This window comes from Magallana gigas, chromosome 9, assembly GCF_963853765.1.
Source record: "Magallana gigas chromosome 9, xbMagGiga1.1, whole genome shotgun sequence".
Taxonomy (NCBI): domain Eukaryota; kingdom Metazoa; phylum Mollusca; class Bivalvia; order Ostreida; family Ostreidae; genus Magallana; species Magallana gigas.
The window spans coordinates 29585895-29605324 of record NC_088861.1 but is presented as its reverse complement, the minus strand read 5'-3'; the positions used below and the strand labels follow the sequence as shown (position 1 = coordinate 29605324).

Here is a 19430-nt window from a genome sequence, read left to right as displayed (position 1 = left end):
AGTTCATTGACAGTGGCAAGTAAAAACGGTCAAACTGTAGTGATTATTTGAGATTAAGAGAACACCACTGCAAGTCACTTCGGAGAGATAAACTTATAAGCAAAATGTAATATAGATGTATGAAGTCACTGTATCAAAAATTGTTTATAAACATGTAATTAATTCAAACATAGATGTCTGTGTTCATCTATATAAGAACTGAATTTTTTTCTGGGTGCTTATTCAGTTATTTGTCACCAGAATAAAATGAGATTTTTAAAAAAAGATTTTAATTTCTGCAATTTCACACTATAACAAATATATTTATATGCAACATTTTAATATATATGCATGTTACAGATTTATTCACATTGAAAATATACTGTAGAATATTTGGAAGGAAGTGGCCAGAAGAAAATATTGTTATAGTATGTTTTAAACAAGAATAATTAGACAGTATGAGTTTGTTATGAATGATCATAATGAATGCAGTTATTTTTGTTTAATATGATGTAAAGTTAGATGCATAATTGTTATAATGATACATTTTGATATGTAACATGATATTGTTAATCATAAGAATGTTAGTATGACTATATCTTGTTTCATTGCTATTGTGCTTGATATGAACTACTTACAAATAACCTGTGCTCTACACTCTGAATTTGAATTGATGCTGTACATGTACTCTGAGTCTTTTATTTTTGTGTCTATGTTATGTTATCCTGTGAATGCATTTCAAAAAGAATTGACAAGAAATGTACAGACAAAACTCTTTGTTTAACTATGGCTATTTATTGAGTTATTGTTGGTAAATAAAAGTGGTTTTTGAACATGTTGTTGATACTTTTGTTAGTGATGCCAAGGAATGACAACTGTTTCATGATGGATTATGAGTTGAATGAAATTTTGGTTTAAAGCATGCACATTTCTACATATGTAAGTTATTATTAGTCTATGGGTACATGTATCCAATACTTTAGTGGGGTGAAGTTAGTATATACGTCCCTGATGCCATTGGATTTTTTTTTTTTGCAAATCAACAATGTAGCAAAATCTGCTAATCATTAAAGACATCAGCAATGCAAAATAAATCAATGTGTTTACCTGACAATACGAAAAGTTCTTATGAATGCCTAAATAAGTATAAATGAATATGATGTATTAACATATTAGGCAATTGTACAATAGATAAACATCAGGTTCCTTTAAACCCAGACTTGTGTCCATATCACGAGAGGATATCTAATACATGTATGTCATTTCTGCATGGTTTAAGTACATAGTTAAAACTGTATTATGTAGTCAGTAAACTACACTTTTACTTTAGAGATGTACTCTTTCGTTATCGTTCGTGATAACATGTATTAGTAGATTATAATTGTGGAATCATACATTAGTCTATGCTACATATGTAACTTGTTTATTAAATATTTAGGATAGTGAAGAAGTTATTATCAATTAAATGCTTCATTTTACAGATGCCAGTTGAAAAAAAGAAAGTGTTGTTTGAATGTCAACGGAAATTAAATGTTTTGTTGGAGATACTGTAAACAACGCATGAACAAAACAATTTTGTTCTGTAGATAATCATCCGTATTTCTTTGTTTTGTTTTGTAAGGACACAAATGTTTAAAAGGACTGAACTACAACGCGTAGACACTAGTAAGATATGTTTCAAAATATAGGAAAAAAAATACATGCGCGGATCCAGACAATTTTTCCAAGGGTGTGGGGGGTTGAGGGGTTGGGAGTTGTACGACGGTTATTTGAGTTTGCCCGAAGGAGGGGGTATCAAGATCTGAGCATGAAATAACTATAAGATTGATAAATCGTTTATTGTTATATCAGACAAACAGTCGTCGTAATTGAATTTTCACCCAAGGGGAGGGGGTGCTCCTACCAATATCCACCACTGCATTTTTATCACGTGATACTCATAAGCTGGCGACCGCGTCACACTGCCATACAGACCAGACCAGGAAGTAAAAATACATGAATCGCCATGTTAATTTGTAAAGGTGTGTAGTTTGTTTACGAATCAGAAACTTATGATTAATCTTAATTATGTAAACAAATATGTCTAAATTCTATAAGAGAAACTGTATTTTTTAATTGGACATGCTCATTGAACTGGTTTAGGACTGTACTTGAACAAGTTCACCAGGGTTTTTCTTCTACGACTGACGAGTTCAAGAACTGGATCGCTGTTCATGTACGTCTGTTAAAAATGGGTACATTTTTGACAAAATGAATAATCGGTAAATTTTATTTCCAGATTTCCATTAATCACCCATCAAGGTGTCTGACCATGTACCCCCGTACTTGGGCCCAGGATGTGTTACGGTGTCATCTCTGTGAGACCCCGGGCCCCCCTATGTACTGTGACATTTGTCACATACATCTATGTAAAGCCTGTGTGGGGGAACATCTCTCTGATGAATCCAAAGATCACAAAGTGGTAACATTCACAAAACGGGGATTTGCACCAGAATGTCCAAAACATTTCAAAAAATTGTGTGAACTTTATTGTGAACAATGTGACACTCCTATTTGTTTACAGTGTATCTCCTCTGGTGAACATCAAGGACACAAAGCAGTTGAAATTTTAAAAAGTCTTGAAACCAAGAAAGAAGAATTACAGAGAGATTTACAAGAATTAGAGACAATGGTTTATCCTAAATACCAAGAAATTGTATCTAATATCCCAGTTCAAAAAGCTGATCTGCATCAAAACTCCAAGAAATTAACAACAGCTCTTGTTAAGCATGGAGAAGACTTGCACAGAGAAATAGACACTGCTATCAATAAACTGAAATCTGACGTGGCTGAAATGGAATCCAAACACCTGGTTGTCCTTGATAAGCAGGAAAATGAAATCGAACACACCATTTCTGAAATCACAAAGTGCATTGCTGATCTGAAGAAATTACTGAACTCCAATGATGTCAACCTTGTCTCTGCCTACAACTCCAGGAATGTTGAATTCAGAAGATTGCCTCCTAAACTCACAGTTTCCTTACCAAGATTCACCCCTCAGAAGATTAACAAAGAGCAAATTTATCAGCAGATTGGTTCTTTGTCAGCGTTATCTTTTAAAACAGGAAAACATGGCTACACAATGGATTCTCCTGGTGCTGAGTCCTCTCCCATGGGCATTGTTGTCCCACAGATCATCACAGATATAAACACAGAGTATGGAGACTCTAATAGATTATGCAATTTGTCTTGTCTGAGCGATGATGAAGTGTGGACGTGTGGTCAGGACAACATGATGAGACTCTACAACCTCCACAGTAAACTAGTGAAGTCAATCCAAACCAAGTCGGGGAACATACCAGAGGACTTAGCAGTGACACAGAGTGGTGAACTAGTTTATACTGATCCCAATGATAGAACTGTTAACATAGTGAAGAATACACAGATACAGACAGTGATCAGGCTAAGGGGGTGGTATCCTCTCCATGTCTGTAGTACCTCCTCTGGTGACCTCCTGGTTGTCATGGTCAGTGAAAATAAGAAACAAGCAAAAGTTGTGCGCTACTTTGGCTCCACAAAGAAACAAACAATTCAATACAATGACAAAGGACAGCCTCTCTATTCATCTGAGACTGTTTACCCTAAATACATCAGTCAGAACAAGAATTTAGATATATGTGTAGCTGACTATATAGCTAGTGCAGTAGTGGTGGTCAATCAAGCCGGGAAACTCCGGTTTACATACACTGGTCTTCCCTCTACTACCAAGGGACCATTTATTCCAATCGGCATCACTACAGACAGCCAGAGTCGGATCCTGATAGCAGACTGCAAAAACCACTGTATCCACATCCTGGATCAGGACGGACATTTCCTCCGCTACATTGACAACTGTTATTTACAGAGTCCCAGTGGTTTATGTGTGCACACCAAAGACAACCTCCTTGTGGCTGAATATAAAACTGGTAAAGTGAAGAAAATCCAATATTACTTGTAAACAAACTGTGATCATGATGTTACGTGTCAACAAAATGAACATCTAATAACAATGTAGATAATTATTAACTGATTAGATTTGTAAGATGTTTTTCAGCATTCTCTGAACAAATCTATCAAGGTGTGTGACCATGTACCCCCGTACTTGGGCCCAGGATGTGTTACGATGTCATCTCTGTGAGACCACGGGCCCCCTATGTACTGTGACATTTGTCATTTATATTTATGTGTAAAGCTTGTGTGGGGGAACATCTCACTGATGAATCCAAAGACCACAGAGTAGTGCCCTTTAAAAAGCGGGGATTTGCTCCTGAATGTTTAAAACATTCCAAAAAATTATGTGAACTTTATTGTGAACATTGTAACATTTCAACCTGTTTAGAGTCTGTTACTACCGGTGAACATTTAGGACACAAACAAGTTGAACTCTTGAAAGGTCTGGAAGCAAAGAAAGAAGTATTACAGAAAGATTTACAAGAATTAGAGAAATTAATATATCCTAAATACCAAGAAATTGAATCTAATTTCCCAGTTCTAAAAGCTGATATAAAGGAAAACTCAAAGAAATTGACATCAGCTATTGACAAACATCGAGACATTTTGCACAGAGAAATAGACACTGCTATCAATAAACTGAAATCTGACGTGGATGAAACGGAATCCAAACACCAGGTTGCCCTAAATAAACAGGAAAATGAATTCAAACGCATTTTTACTGAAATCACTCAGAGTATTGCTGATCTGAATAAATTACTGAACTCCAATGATGTCAGCTTTGTCTCTACTTACCAATCCAGAAATGCTGAATTCAGAAGATTGCCACCTAAACCCACAGTTTCCTTACCAATATTCACTCCTCAGAAAATTAACAGAGACCAGATTTATCAGCAGATTGGTTCATTGTCAGCTTTATCTATTAAAACAGAAGAAAATGGCTACACAGTGGATTCTCCACGTGCAGAGTCCTCTCCTCCGGACAAACCACTCATTGATGTACCACGGATCATCACAGATATAAACACAGAGTATGGAGAACCTAATGAATTATGGTGTGTGTCCTGTCTGAGTGATGATGAGGTGTGGACGCGTGGTCTGGACAACATGATGAGACTCTACAACCTACACGGTAAACTAGTGACGTCAATCCAAACCAAGTCAGGGAACAGGCCACGGGACATAGCAGTGACACAGAGTGGTGAACTAGTTTATACTGATTACACTGATAGAACTGTGCACATAGTGAAGAATACACAGATACAGACAGTGATCAGTCTACGGGGTTGGAGACCTTGGTATGTCTGTAGTACCTCCTCTGGTGACCTCCTGGCAAAGAGAAGAAAATTCAATACTACATGCATGTAAACAAACGTCATTGATAATTTAAATGTCTACAAAATGTACATGTAATCACTATGTAAATATGTTAAAAATATATACAAAATCATGTGAAGCTTTATCATTGTAATTATCATTACAGTTGGATAATTTTTTCATTGAAACATTTATGTCAAAACTACAATGTACTAGCATGAAAAAAGTCCATTTATTGCATTAGTTTGCATAAGTGTGCAGCACAGTTCTTTTTACACGCTGCACGGAATTTCATAGCACTCTGTAGATACATGTATTCTTTAAAAAAAAACGTGCAGACGTGTATATAACCACAAATTTACGATTTTTTCATGTAATTTTGGCCCTTGTAAACTTAGACATTGTTGTTGTTTAAGACAAGTCTAGAACACGGGTTGACATTGCATTGGCGGATCCAGAGGGGGGGGGGGGGGGGGGTCCGGGGGTCGGACCCCCCCCCTTTTCTCTGGGACATATCATACAATTTTTTTTGAAAACGTTAATGCGTATTTAAATTTTTCCCCATTTATGATAGAAATACTGTAATTGTCTCAAACAAATGCTTTTAAATTGCTTATTTAAAGAATTTCGTACTGCGTCCAATAATTTTGTTCTTATATGAAAAAACCCTGTCGAATTTTATCGAAATAAAGTACATTGTACTCCCCTTCAGCATCCGGTGTTTCCTACACTGAGTAAACATGTGGAAAATAAATGAAAAAATACATAAAATTAAGCAGTATCACAGATTTATAATACATCTACAAAGTATTTTCTACTCTATTTCTTTAAAAAAATCGATCATAGTTCATACAGTTTTGAACTGACAAGCCATCGAGTAAAACGAAGTTCAAGTTCGAGTGCACGCATTCGTTTTACTTTAAAAAGCCGCTTTCAAATGTATTATGTAGTTAATTAACTTAAATTATAACAGATGAGTTTTACATCGTTTCATACGAAAAATACAAAGAAAAAAACATGAAAATCAAAATCGATAAATAGTTCAGAATTTAAAAACATCAAAGACATAATTTTTTTTTTATAAAATATCCTTTTTTTAATGGTTTGTCGTAACAAGTCTGAGTTGTTTTTTGTTTCTTAGTGTTTCTTTTCTATCGAGCATTGACACACTTTCTCATTGCTGGAAACTTCTTTCTTTCTTAAGCTAGATATCATGCAAATCTTCCTGACCTTAACCAAAACGGCAAAACGCTCAATAATGGAGTGCACTCTGATTTTGAAATAGATGTGAAATAGATAATAATGAGATAAATGTTTATTAAATACAGTTGTATACGCACGGAAAACGTTGTTTATTGACAAATGATGAATTTTGCACATATTGATTATCATCGAATGGAACCAACCCCCCCCCCCCCCCTTTTCCAAACTGCTGGATCCGCCTCTGCATTGCATGTTTTTGATATTGAACATTTACCAAATAGATACATGTACATCGACTCACCGTATTGTTGACATTTACATAACCAGGCTTTAAAGCTTCAATTCACTACACACTGCTTAGGCCTAAAAAAAAGTTGTTTGTTTAGGGTAACCCGACCTAACCTAGAAAAATGCTTCGATCCTACCATTTTTAGATGTCTGTTTTTATCCGATTGTGAATTTTATATTATTTCTATTAAAAAATCTGTTTTTAAATATGACACAAACAAACATTCTTAGGATTTATGCAGAAAAAAATATGATAAAATTAAAAAAAATCCCTACCTACCTAACCTAATTTTTTCATCAGTGTTACCCTAAATACACAACTTTTTTTATAGGCCTTAGTTAGAATAATCTAACTGTGTCTTGGGACAGGTCTTCACTACAGTTAAAATGCCTCCCGTTTTCCCGTAATGTAGCAAAAAACTGCAGAATCGCTCCGACATTAATCAAGCTGCATTGAAAATAACAGTCAAATTATTCATAACAAACCATTTTGAGGCTGTAAATACCTTTCATCTAAAAATTTAATTCATATTTATAAAGAATTCAACACTTTTCACGAACGTTTTTACTCGCTTCAAATTTACACATTTAATGAAAATGTACACATATTTTGTATTATCGTTTCTGAGTTTATCGATGAAAATGTGAAATTGTGGAAACATATATACTAAAGAGCCCCCTGTGATTTTGTGTGAATGTAATGATGATTTCCGGATTTTTTAAAGGAATTTTCATTGATTATCAATTAGTGAAGCTTGATTGGAAAAAAATAAAAACAAATTGGTAATCTTCAAGTGCCAATGATATTTAAAATATATAAACAAAAGACAGTACTCTTCCAATTTCTCGGTATTAAAGCCCAAAAATTATATAGTCAGTGGCGTAGCTACCTTTTAATTTACTGTATTCAAAAAAAGGTAGGGGGTGTGGGTCCAGGGCCAGGGTCCAGGGGTGTGGGTCCCTGGTGGGGGCCCGGGGGGCGAAGCCCCCGGAAGCTCCTGGATTTTATATAGCATTGAATGATTTATTTTTGATGTCGTTGTGTCAATAACTGCTGTCAGGTGAGCAGACAAATTGAATAACGCGCGTTAGCGCGTTATGATAATTTGTTTGCTCACCTGACGGCAGTTATTGACACGACGACGTCAAAAATAAATCATTTAATGCTTATATTTACATTCCCTTACTGAAGAAATCAATTGTTTACTTAAATAAATTGATATAAAGTGCAGATCACGGAGGGAGTGAGTAAGTAACAGCAAGAACAGCTGTTTTGCAAAACCGGTTCAAACTGGTTTTCACATAGACTGTTGAGATGTGATCGACGAGCATGAAAATATAATCCATGATAAATAACTCTTGAAATGTTGTTTTTAACAATAAAGTCAACTTTTTTGTTGAATAATTATAAAACATGGTGTTTTGACAAAATTCATGCAATGCATTTTTAACAGATAACATAGGAATCACTGTTTGAGAACTACTTATGTAAATTACTCGTAAATTCATACGCAGTGAATAGGTGTTGCATTTAGAGGCATTTAAACATTACGGAATTTAATGGAAAAACACAGTAGAATGTAAATATTGTTATTTGAATGACAAAACAGCCTTAAAGTTATTACATTTTTTAAGTATTATGATTCCAATAAATATGAACAAAAGTTGCTGAATTCCGAGACAAACATTATTTACCTGGCACTATTCGAATATTTTCTTTAAAATTTCAAGACCCCCGATGCTCTTGGATTTTAGGTTTTAGCTTTTAGATTTACAGGCTTTTGATGATGAGATATTGTCTCAAAATGTTACAATTTTACATACTGTATATGTAAGGGAAATGTTGAATTTTAAAAGAATGTGTAATTATATATGAAACACTGATACCCCAGCGGAAACCAACTGCATATGACTAAAGATAATAGGCGTTTTGAAACAGGTCTATTATTCAAACCGTAACATACTTACCTAATTAAATGACAAATTTTTGATCAGGTTTATCACAATGTATTGTGACTTTGTCAAAATTTTAATCACCCGACCGCCGACTTTAAATTACCTGTAGGTATTAATCCTTAGTGCAGCATGAAGGACTGATGTCACTTTCTTTTGTGGTGACCGTGTCGTGATCGTCTTTGCCTTCATTTTTAACTGTTGTGCTTTTAAATACGATTTTAAATTGCTTTGTACTGACATACTTTTTAGTTTTTATATTTAGATTTCTTACGTAGTAAACTCAAAACTGGATGCATAAAAAGTATGAATTAATGTAAAGTATGGAATGACGGTATTTTCCGGAATCGTAGTAATTGCGTGGTTTACGATGAGAACTGAATACTATATATGCAGATTATAATTCAGTGGAGTCTCAATACGATTTGTTTACGTGCAAACAATAGGAAACTCAAATCATAAGACCTATGCTTTGCAAAATTTTGTGTATTCATTTGCGTTTTTGCGTAAAGGGCGCTACGCCACTGATAGTCTATTATTTTAATAATTTACTTGAGTGTTGGTGTGGCGATTGTGGGCGAGTTATGCCCTTTACTACGAAAGCCGAGAAGGATCATTCGAGATTCGAGATTCGAAATACGAGATTCGAAATACGAGATTCGAGATTCGAAATTCGAGATTCAATATCTAAATTAACCAATCAAATCAAGGATCTGAAAATATGTATCCTAGCGACATCAAACTGTTCTAAATAAAAATCATACGTACATGCTCTTATATACAAATAAATGCTATGTTCACTTCTCCCTACCTAACTAAATAATTATTTGTATTTACTGTTACACAGAATATCTAAGTAGACTAGTAATAATGCAGTGTGCTTCGCGGATCTAAGTGATTTTGTTTGCCCTGGTGCATTTCCACCTGATGCGTTTAAACCCTAAGGTATTTCACCACCAGTAATAGTTTAAAACCCGGGTTTATTCACCCCTTTTGTGTAAAAATGTTGTTATGGTAGAAAACTTCACAAGCGTAGCTAATTTTTTCTGTAGGGGGTCCTAGGCCAATTTTAAAAAAATTTACTATGTAAATTTAATAAGCTCCAATTTTCCCGAGGAGGGGGTCCAGATCCCCTGACCCCCTCCTTTCTAGATCCCCGCATGAAGATTATTACATGTATCTAAATAATCTAAATATAAATAATCTGTCCTGTTTCACTAATAAATATAAGCATTACTTATCGTTTTTATGTATGCATACAGTGATACACTAGTACTATGATTATAAACAAATCATTGAGATATTATCACATCATACGGAATTATTAATAAATACAATTTTTTTTCCTTTTCCTCAGTAAACAACTTATTATGAGTCTTACTTTTGGAATTGTTTTCAATATAGAAGGATACCTACTCTCTACAATTAAAGGTAGGGATGATAGGGTGCCAATTTGTTCACATTGCCGATTTCTTGTGCAGAGAACAGTAAAACCCTTTATTTGATTGTGCATGAATATTTCAAAATTAATTGTTGTACATGTATTTTGTTATAATTCATTCATTGATATATCAACAAGAAAGAATAAAAGCATATGTTTCACAGCCAAGTTAAGTTTCTCTGTAGTTTCCTACCCCCCCCCCCCCCCCCGCACCAAAATTGACAATAATTACATATAAGTCATACAAATGTTTACTTTTTTGTAAGTAAATCTCTAAAGATGTAAATAAGCACTGCAAACAAAGATGTGTGTATTTAATATACTACTACATTACACTTAGCCAGATAAAATGTAATCAGGATGAAGCTACAAGGGGTGAGTGGTGCAAATTTACCAATTTGTCGCCATACATACAGAACACCAAATAAAGAAACTGTGAGGGGTGTGTGAAATGCATAAAAGATGGCGGCAAATTATCTCAAATAATCAGTGCAAAAACCCACAAATAGGCTGTTATTTGTTACATATCCTGCAAAAACATTGATAAAAAATGTTATCGTCCCATAACATAGCCGATTAAGTTAATGTGTACATATGGTCAACGTACATGTAATTCTAATATACAAGAAGGCGGACGTATCAGGCGGGGATCCAGAAAATTAAATTTCAAAAATGATCGGTTGAATTACATTAAATGCTTTGAAAATTGTTTTAAACTATCGCACGGGTCAAAATGCGTGATAGAAGCTATGTACAGTGTAATTGGAAACTTTCATTTTATATCAATATGTAGTATTACCTATTATAACAAATGAGAGTGTAGCACAACTGCCACAAGCAATACATGTCCTTTACCGGCACCACCTCCCTCCCCATAAAAAATGAAACAATTGTCGTTTTATTTGCTAAAATGTGTGTGGTTCAAGATTTTTCTAAAGGACATACCCGATTAGAATTGAAAAAAAGAGTCGTACGTTTAAAACTAATTTTGTCAAAATTTTTAGATTCATTTGGTTATATTTTGGTCCATTTGGGTAAATATATGCACCAACGCAGCTCTAATTTATATATAATCAGGCCATAAATTCAAAATATTTTCAAAAATTAATAGCTTTAAATCCAGTGGATGAAAGAAAAGGAAAGCAAGTCGAACTCGATGAGTGCTAATACCTGTGTTGAATGAATGGTACAGTAGAATATGCGCAAAAAAGTCCCGTCTACTCTTTCCTACCCTATAATTATTGGAATATTAAATCCGATTATAAGAGTCAAATTAAAAATCAAGGACGGATATGTACCTGTTTATCAAAAGTAAAACTACTCATAATTTATCTACAGTGCATCGTTATGGAGCTACACAGAAAGTTTTATATTAATTTGCCGAGCCAAATAAATAAAACCTGGAAAACAAAGAGAAAACAATGTGGGGACAGAATAACTGACAAATTAATTAGGACTATATAGCCCCCCCCCCCCCCCTCTTGAAATGTATATACTGAAAACAGATTATTGGCGTACAACATCCGCACACATTCAATTTAAAGAAAATTTCATGTTTTTTTTAATCATTTTTGCTAGCTAATGTAAGACATCACAAATACCCCAAGCCCCCTCACGGAAAAGGAAATGCTAGGTGATGAGAGAGAGAGAGAGAGAGAGAGAGAGAGAGAGAGAGAGAGAGAGAGAGAGAGAGAGAGAGAGAGTCGATGTAAATCACAGGTGCGCTAACACCGTTAAAATTAAAGCTTGCTAGTTGGTCTGCCCTACCCTAGCTATATAGCTACCTCCTCTCTTTTCTCGTTTTAGAGGCTTAATTATTGTCTATATATGCTTGTAACAAATCAAATCAATTTCAAATTCTAAATCAAACTGAATTTGACACTACAAAACTCTCTCTCTGTCTGTCTGTCTGTCTGTCTGTCTGTCTCTCTCTCTCTCTCTCTCTCTCTCTCTCTCTCTCATATCGACAATGGCATTGCCATACCCTACAATACACTATTCTTATCTGGATTTTTGTCTTTGAGGTTGTAAATCATTATATCTTCTATGGTTTAAAACTTTATCATAACCTATATTTTGACATGTCGATTATTTTTTTGAGTTTCGTTTCATAGCTAAAACATTTAGATTAAACAGATCTTTCTTCGCGAGCCGATTTTTACACAGCTGGGGCGAATATACGGAAGCTAATTGAGGCCAGTTCAGTAAATAAATTAATTTATATTGCGTTAAATCCCAATAGATATTGCGTTTAAATGCAATCTTTTGCGTTTATTCGCAATGTATTTTGCGTTTAAACGCAAAAGATTGCGATAAAACGCAAAAAGTATTGCGATTAAACGCAAAGTGGATTGCGTTTAAACGCAAAGTTTTGCGTTTAAACGCAATGTGTTGCGTTTAATCGCAAAAGTATTGCATTTAAACGCAAAACAAATATTGCGTTTAAACGCAAAGCTATTATTGCGTTTAAACGCAATATATTTTGCGAATAAACGCAAAAGTTTTTGCGATTAAACGCAATGATTTTCGCGTTTAATCGCAGTTTATTCATTTGCTTATTTATACACTTCAGTATATGTACCAAGTGCGTAATTTGATGACAACACTTGACACATCACAAAGACTCAGTTTCTGGTTTTCACTTGGATTAACTTATAATGAAATAGTAAGTTAAAGCATCAGGCACTTCTAAGCAAAAAAAGGATCGCGCTATAAATAAATACAAGAGAGAGAATAAGTCTTTGCTTATATTTGTTTCCAAATTCTTCCTTAGAGATGACATGCGAAATGGCAATTGATGGATGCACCAGTGATGTTTGCTTGCCGGATACTTGGTATCTAGACTGTGAGAAACAGTTGAATTGAAAAAACGGAAAAGACTCCTTCGCAAAGAGCATAATGCCAAGGGGCCTTATTAATAGAGGCATGTCAATTCGTGTCACAAATTAAAACAATGGAACTTGCACAAACAGTTGCGTTGATGGCTATACTATAAAAATTTATTGTCTCCAAGATATAACCAAATTGAATAGGTGATAAAACCTTTCCAAAAAGTAAAATCATCTATCTGAATAGGTGATTCCATCTATTCAAACTCAAGAGTGATACATGTACCTTTTTTCAAATATGTGATATCCCTTGTTCAAATCACAAGATAAATAGGTGATTGATGGGTGATAATACCTATTCTAATAAATGCTATCACTTTTTGAATATGTGATATCACTAATTCAAATCAGTGATATAACAATTACAATAAATGCCAAATCAGTCCGTCATATTGAATAAACATTATCATTTTCATTTAACAATGATATAATAAAGCATTATGGATGGCAATTATACAGTGTAGATGTGGACTATTTGATTTTATTGAATAATTAAGATTCGATTTATGAGAAACAATATGAAAAACAAATTAGAAATAGAGGAGAGAGCACGACGAAAAAAGCGAGAAATGTCTAACATTAGGTTTAATTAACAGATTAAAAAACAGTTTTGCAATAAAACGCAGTAACTATTGCGTTAAAACCCAATACCTTTTTCGATTAAACGCAACGATTATTGCATTTAATCGCAAAATCATTGCGTTTAATCGCAAAAACGTTTGCGTTTATTTGCAAAAAATTATTGCGTTTAAACGCAATATTACCTTTGCGTTTAAACGCAATAATTTTTTGCGTTATAACGCAATACTTTTGCGTTTAAACGCAAATCTTTGCGTTAAAACGCAATATTCTTTGCGTTTATACGCAATAGCTATTGCGTTTAATCGCAATCTTTTGCGTTTAAACGCAAAACATATTGCGATTTAACGCAAAAGATTGCGATTAAACGCAATAATTATTGCGTTTTAACGCAAAAGAAATTATTCTTTCTGCTTAGCTGGCCTCAATGAGCTTCCGTACGAATACACCTCGGGTTAAAATTGTTCGGGGGGAAATACATACAGGGCAAACAAAACCACTTAGATTCGCAAAGCCAACAGTGTTATTTCTAATTTAATTGTTTATACTGTGTGGGGTTAATTCATCAATGTTAATTTAACCATTTTATAACCACTATATAAGAGCTATTAAGACATTTATTTGTAGGAAAGAGCATGTACGAATGATCTTTATTTAGAACAGTTTGATGTTGCTAGGATACAGGTTTCAGATCCATGATTTGATTGGTTAATTTAGATATTGAATCTCGAATTTCGAATCTCGAATCTCGTATTTCGAATGATCCTTCTCGGCTTTCGTACTTTACTCAATGCGTACTCTGCCATTCATTATGTGTGCATAGCAATATCAAGTAATGTGGAAAAGCAGTGTGTGTGAACCTCCTTACTTTTTTCCTTTATATTATACTTCAGATATGTGTTTAAGGTTTCTCCACCTATAACGTTTTTATAATAATATATTTAAATGTTGTTTAAGAAAAATTATGTGTTTCAACATTTTTACATTAAAAAGTTCTGCAATGTCTACATTTTCATAACTCCATACTTCATATCCATACAATGATACTGATATTATAACTTTATCGAAAAGATCTAGCTGACTTACACATATGCCTTAAGGTGAACTATTGAACATAGCAATGATTATGCTTACAGGTATCGTTATAACTGAATCGTTGAAGAATATATATTCTGACTGTATTTCGTGTACACACTATGCGAATATTTAGGAACTCACTTCGGGTAGGTACTCTTTTAATCGAATAAAAATAAGATTATTATTTATTTTGTAACAAAATACTTGTACTCGAAATTAAAAAGACAGAAATGAAGTATATACCCGGACCTCTCATGTCAGGAGGACCTATACTTATACGGGCCGGATCCTTTTTGAGCCAATTGATTAATCGGACCTTAAATGTTTAAAATTAAAGGTCCACTCGGACCATTTTACGGGGCAGACCTTTAATTATACGGTGACATCATCCTCCCCCACTTTTAAGATCCGCACAGGTAATGAACTCATATTGTGCAGAAACCTGAAAAATTGGCATTTTAAGGGATGTAATTCTTATAACTGTTTCATGCACATTAACCATCATGATGATAACTTTGATTAAGAAAACAACCGCCCTGTCACACCAGTTTGCATGCCCACAAAGATGTTACGACGTTTTAAAATTTCTCGAATTGCAATGAGGTTATGTGAAAATTTCTTTAGAATTAAATTGTAAAATTTTTGATACGAAGTATTCGCAAAGAAAATATGTCACAGAGTCCTCACGGCGGTCGAAGCTTTTTACAGAGCTCCCGCCATGCAACTGCGTTCTCGTGGAATTCACCATGTACGTGTACTTGGCAATTGATTGCATGCGCTCTCGCTGAGTGCCCATGACGTAGTTTTGAACCATGCGTTCACTGCGTGTTCAGTGCATTGACTGCGTGCACTATATATATATATATATATATATATATATATATATATATATATATATATATATATATATATATATATATATATATATATTTTATATATATATATATATATATATATATATATATATATATATATATATATATATATATATATATAATACAAAATTTGCATTTAAGTGAAAATGTCAAAGCTAGCGTCCTGACGCGACCGATGCATTTTAATCAACGGAGCTCCGACGGCATATTATATACTGCGTTTCCACAGAGTTCTACTTCTGACTGCGCTCTTCCGAGTATCAGCAAAGCTCTAATGATTCGCTAAGAGTTTTAAATCATGGTCCACACTTCATTTCATACATTTACTCATAATAGCAACACCCTTTCATTGCACTGAAGCGGACCGAGTAGGCTGACGCCAGGTTTATTTCTTTTAAACACACAAACAAGCCATTTGACAAAGGACTTATATTAAGTAACATAAAATTACAGAATGTCCATCCATAATACTAAAGTATAACAAGATCTAAACCTCCTCCGCCGCCCAGGAAAAACCATAAATAAGAAACAAATATTTTGAAAATCCTATGGCCATGCATGGAAACCTGTGTATCCGCAGCCAAATGCGGAGTCAGCAAATATGTGAATGGCGGAACCTCATTCATATGAAGATGATTTGAAATATTTTATATAGAACTGAGAAATATGACATACACATATATCTGTAAATTTTTTTTAAAACAAACACGACTTGCTCGGACACAACTCTTTGACATGTAAACAAGGCTCGTGCCCTTTTGGAAGCATATTAAAAATGCTTTACTGAAGCATTGTAAACATTAAAATTGGACAAATAATAATCGTGATCATGCCCCTTTAAAAACCTCAACTTAAAAGTTGGTATAAGAAATAAGGTAATTTATTGTTTTGGAAATACTTTGTGACAAACAAAAATCTTAGTAAACGGGTCTACAGAAAATAATCATTATTAGGTTAAGAAAAGGGCTAGTAACATTACAAAACAATGACATGAATTAAATGTTCGTCCTGGAATAGGTCCTGGAATAATATAAACTACTTCTTTTTATATATGGTTTGAGAATAATTACTATATAATTTGCTATTGTACAACAGTCGTTGTTAAAAATTTTGCGGTCTGGCTGACAACGCACTAAAAAAAAGACAACTTTCCAAAATCTTCAAAATCCTAATCCGCGTAGGCCCTTTATAGATGCTAATGAAACTAGAGGAAACGCAAAAGAGTGCAATAATCGTGAATGCAGCGAAACAAAAAAAAAAAAAAAAAAGAAAACAACACGTTCAAATGCTGTGGATGGGCAGTAAAAGCGATACAGTGATATCACTGACCTCGAAAGGTCTCTGCATGTGCAAGTGCAATCCACCGATCACTGCGTCCATACTGCGATAATGTGCGTTACTTGAGCATCCCAACAGAGCATCAGTGGCGCTGTTGGAGATCTACGGCGCTGTCGCCGCAATCTAACAGCGTGTTTGTTTGAGCAACCACGTACATGCTCAAAGTGAGCGCCCTCGCATGGCGTTCTAAGCGATTCCATCGCGACAAATTTTAAAAGATGCTGCTGCGTTGTTGCGGTGCTGTAGGAAACTCTGCTACGTTTACCTAAGCATTTAACATTTTAAGGACGCAGCAGCATCGCCTTGAGGATGCAGTCCCGGTGTGACAGGGGTTTATCGCAGTGATATCCCAAAATACTCCGAAAGTTTTCCATGTAAGCGCACTCGACTTATCACCGCGTCTTCATTTAGTGCGATTATGTGCACGTGCGTTTCTCAAGAGCGCCGACAGAGTTCTTGTGGTGCTGCTAGAGATCTTCCCGTCCTGTCATGGTGACCCCACTTCGAATTCATTTCTATTGCATGCTAAATGTAACATCCTCAAAGTACGCGGAGTCAAATGGCGTTCTAATGACCCTTCCGTGATAAATGAAGATGCCGCTGTGTTGTTGCGCGGCCGCTGTAGGGGTTTCTAACAGGCGCACATCGGCATTCTGCATTTTTTATGGACGCAGCGGTATTACTTTTGGGACGCAGCCCGGTGTGACATGGGGTTAAACCGGCAAAACTCATTGGTAACTAAGAGAAAATAACAATTTTAACTAGTAAATTGGGGAAAAGAATTTTAGTCGGATGGGAGTCGTATCTTATCTCAATAACGACAATGTTATTGGTGTAATTCATTAAATGCTGACGTAAACCAAATTTATCTTTTATTCACGCCCTGCTTGATCTTGCTGTAGGCTTGTCTGTCTAATTCAAACACATTGATTTTTCATTCCACACTGATGCACCATAACATACCGGTATTTTACTCCTTTCAATAAAACTTGATTTAAAATTCAACAGATCTTAAAAACTTCATTATTATTAAATCGCTTTTGACACATGGGTGCTCATTCGTAAATTCGAACGATCAATATATATACCACGGTACATATACATGCCATTGAATAAATGTTAAATTTATCAGCTATATTGTTTACCCTGGAATACGAGATGGCGTGATAAGATGCACGAATATTAAGGATAACAAAGGTAAGTATATATCGTTGAACCCTGTTGTTTTATATATATTATAAGTTGTTCATTTTTATGAGAGAGAGAGAGAGAGAGAGAGAAGCAGACACTCTCCTCACTTTATTCAATTAATTTAAATATAAAAACATAAATACGGTACGCTTATCGAACTTTATTTTAAATGGACTTTTTGTAGATTGTTTTACGATGGTTAGCCACAAACGACTCTTGAAGTCAGTAGTGTTCCTCATATTTCTATTTTCTATTATCAAAATTTACTGGACCATGATAAAACGCCAAGGGAATCAAAGTACTGATGTGATTGGAAGCAAATTAACGATGATGTGTCAATATAATGAAACAGGGACAGTTTTCAATGCTTCAAAATATAAGTTATCTCCCGTGCCAAAACATTCCCTGAAAAATGACACAACCGAACCAGTGTCTCCTGAGATTGCTGAATTCTTCACGAGACTTAACAAGACATTTTGTGAGGACTTCTCGGTGTTAATTCTGACACCCATACACAACAGCGAGAGAGATATAGAAAACTACGTGAATCTTATCAGAACGTTGAATTATCCTAAAAATAGACTCTCGGTTGTATTGGGGGAGGATGGTAGCAACGATGGGACGTTTTTAAAAGCACAGAATGCAGTAGATGTATTTAAATCCATTGGTCTGCGCAGGGCGGACGTCCTCCATTTTAACTTCACCGGAGGACTAGAAACAAACAGCTGGATGAAAGAACATTCTTACGCCAATCAATTTCAAAGAAGGAGCCATTTAGCAAGAGCCCGAAATTTGTTGCTCGAGTCTGCCTTGGGAGACGAGGATTACGTCCTGTGGATGGATTCCGATTTACGCAGCGTTCCTCCAGACTTGATACAACAGATGATATATGTAAACAAGGACGTTGTAACGGCCTCGTGTCTGTTTAGAGAAAACAGTGGTCGTCTGCGAATTTACGATAAAAATTCTTGGCGGGAAACGGCGGATTCTTTGCAAAGACAACGGAAACTTCCTCAGCAACAACTGGTTGTAGAGGGCTATGGAGCCTCGCTGAGGGTATATTTACCGCATTTACAAGGAGAGGGGAAACGAGTAGTTTCGATTGATGGCGTGGGAGGATGTAGTTTAATGATAAAAGCAGAATGTCACCGAAACGGTCTTTATTTCCCGGAAAAATTGTTCCAAAGACACATAGAAACTGAAGGACTTGCAAAAATGGCAAAACATATGGGATACGGTGTTTATGGTTTGCCATTTCTAAACGTTTTTCATTCGTAACAAATTACATCTAATAATTATATATAAACCAATTAAATACTAAAAAATTTGTTA

General features: G+C 35.0%; 3 protein-coding genes across 3 annotated transcripts in view; 2 read left to right on the top strand and 1 right to left on the bottom strand.

The window, feature by feature from the left end:
• LOC105320144 (uncharacterized) overlaps positions 1–19430 on the bottom strand; it is a 77240-nt gene that overhangs the window by 55142 nt on the left and 2668 nt on the right. The gene's annotated exons all lie outside the window — the stretch shown is intronic.
• LOC105339745 (tripartite motif-containing protein 2) lies at positions 1910–5686 on the top strand. Its single transcript, XM_066070709.1, has 2 exons — positions 1910–2000; positions 2258–5686. Exon 2 carries the CDS (start codon positions 2291–2293, stop codon positions 3953–3955), a length of 1665 nt encoding a protein of 554 aa, XP_065926781.1. The 5' UTR covers positions 1910–2000; positions 2258–2290; the 3' UTR covers positions 3956–5686.
• On the top strand, positions 17830–19425 carry LOC105320143 (uncharacterized). The gene is made up of 2 exons (XM_011417949.4): positions 17830–18104; positions 18283–19425. The coding sequence occupies exon 2, from the start codon at positions 18294–18296 to the stop codon at positions 19374–19376; it is 1083 nt and encodes a 360-aa protein (XP_011416251.3). The 5' UTR covers positions 17830–18104; positions 18283–18293; the 3' UTR covers positions 19377–19425.